The following is a 2,443-nucleotide window of genomic DNA, read 5'->3' on the forward strand; positions in this document are numbered from 1 at the left end:
CACTCCCCACCCCCCAGTTTGCTTGGAGTAAGGCTCTAATACAGCTTCTAGTTAGAATAGGGGGTAGTTTGCCTCTGCCACTGAACTAATGAGAATTGGCCCCAAGGTGTAAGCTGTCCCTAGTTGTAGTCATATAACTTAGGTTTATTTTTCCTAAAAGAAGTATTATTTGTTCTTCACTACTAAAGAAACTTATTTTCCTAACATATAACTCAAAAAATACCAATAACTCATAATTTTACTGTGAAACTCACGTATTTTATTTGAGTTTTTAAAAAATTATTCAATGTGTGGATATATCTTTTTTTAAATAAGTTCACATTATGTACAGTATATTGCTTTGTAACCTACTTTTTTCACCTCAATACCTTCAAGTACCTATTCATAAGAGACACACTTAATATCATGTTAAAAGAATGACTGTGGTAACTTATTTAAGAAATCTCCTATTATTGGACATTTAGATTATTACTAACTTTTTGCTAGGGTTCAGACAAATTCTAAGACACATAATAGTTGGTTCAAATAAATGTATTTAAGGCTTTTAAAATATTCTGTTAAATGTCGCAGTAGCAATTTACATGACCAACCATGTATAATAATGCAAGGTGTTATTAATCCATGTATTATTCTTGTTAATATTTCTCCAAGTGTGGTGACTGTGGAGGAAAGATATGGCATCACATGGTGTGAGTTCAGGGACCGGTTGTTTTGGGGTGAACTTAGACGCTAGATGCCAAACAGAAGAGGCAAACCATACCCTGACCATTGAGAAGCATGCCAGGATCACTTGTTAAGGTGCTAGATATAAACTCGATTTACCTTCCATTGGAATAGTCCATCAACCCTACCCCTTTATCTACTATAGAGAAACAAACTTGGGTGCAAGTTATAAACTGTGTCATAAACACATAGTGCTGAGTAGATATTAACTGTGCTGGATGTTGTCTGAAAACTGATTGACAAGTTATCTGGCAGTCTTCTAAAATTTAGATTTAGGATCATGGGCAAAGAGACCTCAGATAAGTAGAAATTTGAATTTAGGGACAGCCCTTCCTGTTGGACAAGGTACGTCCCTGTACCTCATTACTCTGTGTTCAGACAACATGAGCTTTGGTATCAACCATTTTCAATTAAATTTATCGCTCTACACTTCCTGAATTATCTGAATAAAGCTCTCCTAGAGTCTTTTTAAATGCAAAGATGCTAAATCTCTAGGACTGGGTTGAATTTGGGAATCAACATTTAAACTGACTCTCCAGGTGATTCTTAGAAATTATAATGGTTGAAAACGACCACTTAAAACTCTTGGTAATAACATTATATATTGTTCTATTTTTAATTACTTTATCATCTCTTTATATTTCTCTTCTATTGATGTTGCTTTTTCATGTTCCTAGACCAATTACCTATTTTTGTGTGTATTTTTTGCATTCAAATATATGACATAATTTTATTATTATTTGTTATTACTATTCAGTTTTAAAACTTGTGGTCAACAAATTGAAGTTTAGGATATTTTTCTTTTTTTCAGGAAAATGTCCCTCCAGAAGTTAATTTCTTTTGCTCTTAGTATTAAAATACCTCTCTTTATCATTTGTTATAAATATCTGAAAAACATACTTTAAACATTATACCTCTGACACCTTGACCATTGTGTTAAATACAGCTTTTTACAATTGACATTGCATAATTATGAATGAAAGCATTGTTGACTGAGATAGAATAGAAGTAGGTCTGCTTGGGAAACACCTTCTCTTAGAGATCAATAACTATCAGGTTCACAAATACCAATGTTTAATATTTTGCAAGAGAAAAAAATATTTATTTGGTGTTTGTTTCAGGTATATCCAAGGAGCTGCATCTCCTAAAGACATGCTTATCCTGGTTGATGTGTGAGTATTTAAATATTACATATTTATTTATATACTGAGAATATAGGGAGGAGTCATAGATAATAGTAATGTGTTGGGGCTGAGAAATGACTGATAGGTTGGGGAAAAAAAAGGATGAAGAACTATTATGATGACTTCTGTATGCAAAGAGGCCATATTAAGATAGTAACAAAACAAACAAAAATTATCTTAATTGAAAATGAGGAATCTGTTTTGGAATTAAAAGCTATGGCATGGTTCTAAACCCTGAGTTTTTAAAAAAATTATTTATTTGCTTTCAATTTTTGTCTTTATATTTAAAACAATATTAAGGTACATGGTTGCTAAAACTAAGCAGTTCCTGCAACCAAAAAATAAATAAATAGAATCATTTAGTTGGCACTTAGTCATTAATGATTAAAATAACATTTAAGGGTTTGGCCACAAAATAGATAAATATTAATGTCTTAATTGTCAATACTGGGAATTTTTCAAGTCATTTGATGTGTTATATTGCTTCAAATTAAAGTGTGTGTATGTGTGTGTGTGTGTGTGTGTGTGTGTGTGTG

At 32.0% G+C, this 2,443-nt stretch overlaps 1 protein-coding gene across 11 annotated transcripts in view; it reads left to right on the forward strand.

Annotated features, from left to right (window-relative positions):
* The window catches only part of CACNA2D1 (calcium voltage-gated channel auxiliary subunit alpha2delta 1), a 484,358-nt gene that overhangs the window by 369,656 nt on the left and 112,259 nt on the right, over window positions 1-2,443 (forward strand). For all 11 annotated transcript variants that reach the window (XM_019660718.1, XM_019660719.1, XM_019660721.1 and 8 more), the window contains exon 9: window positions 1,845-1,895. In XM_019660718.1, coding sequence (XP_019516263.1) covers window positions 1,845-1,895 — 51 coding nt within the window. The remainder of the gene's footprint in view (window positions 1-1,844; window positions 1,896-2,443) is intronic.

This window comes from Hipposideros armiger, unplaced genomic scaffold (genome assembly GCF_001890085.2).
Source record: "Hipposideros armiger isolate ML-2016 unplaced genomic scaffold, ASM189008v1 scaffold_326, whole genome shotgun sequence".
Classification (NCBI taxonomy): Eukaryota; Metazoa; Chordata; class Mammalia; order Chiroptera; family Hipposideridae; genus Hipposideros; species Hipposideros armiger.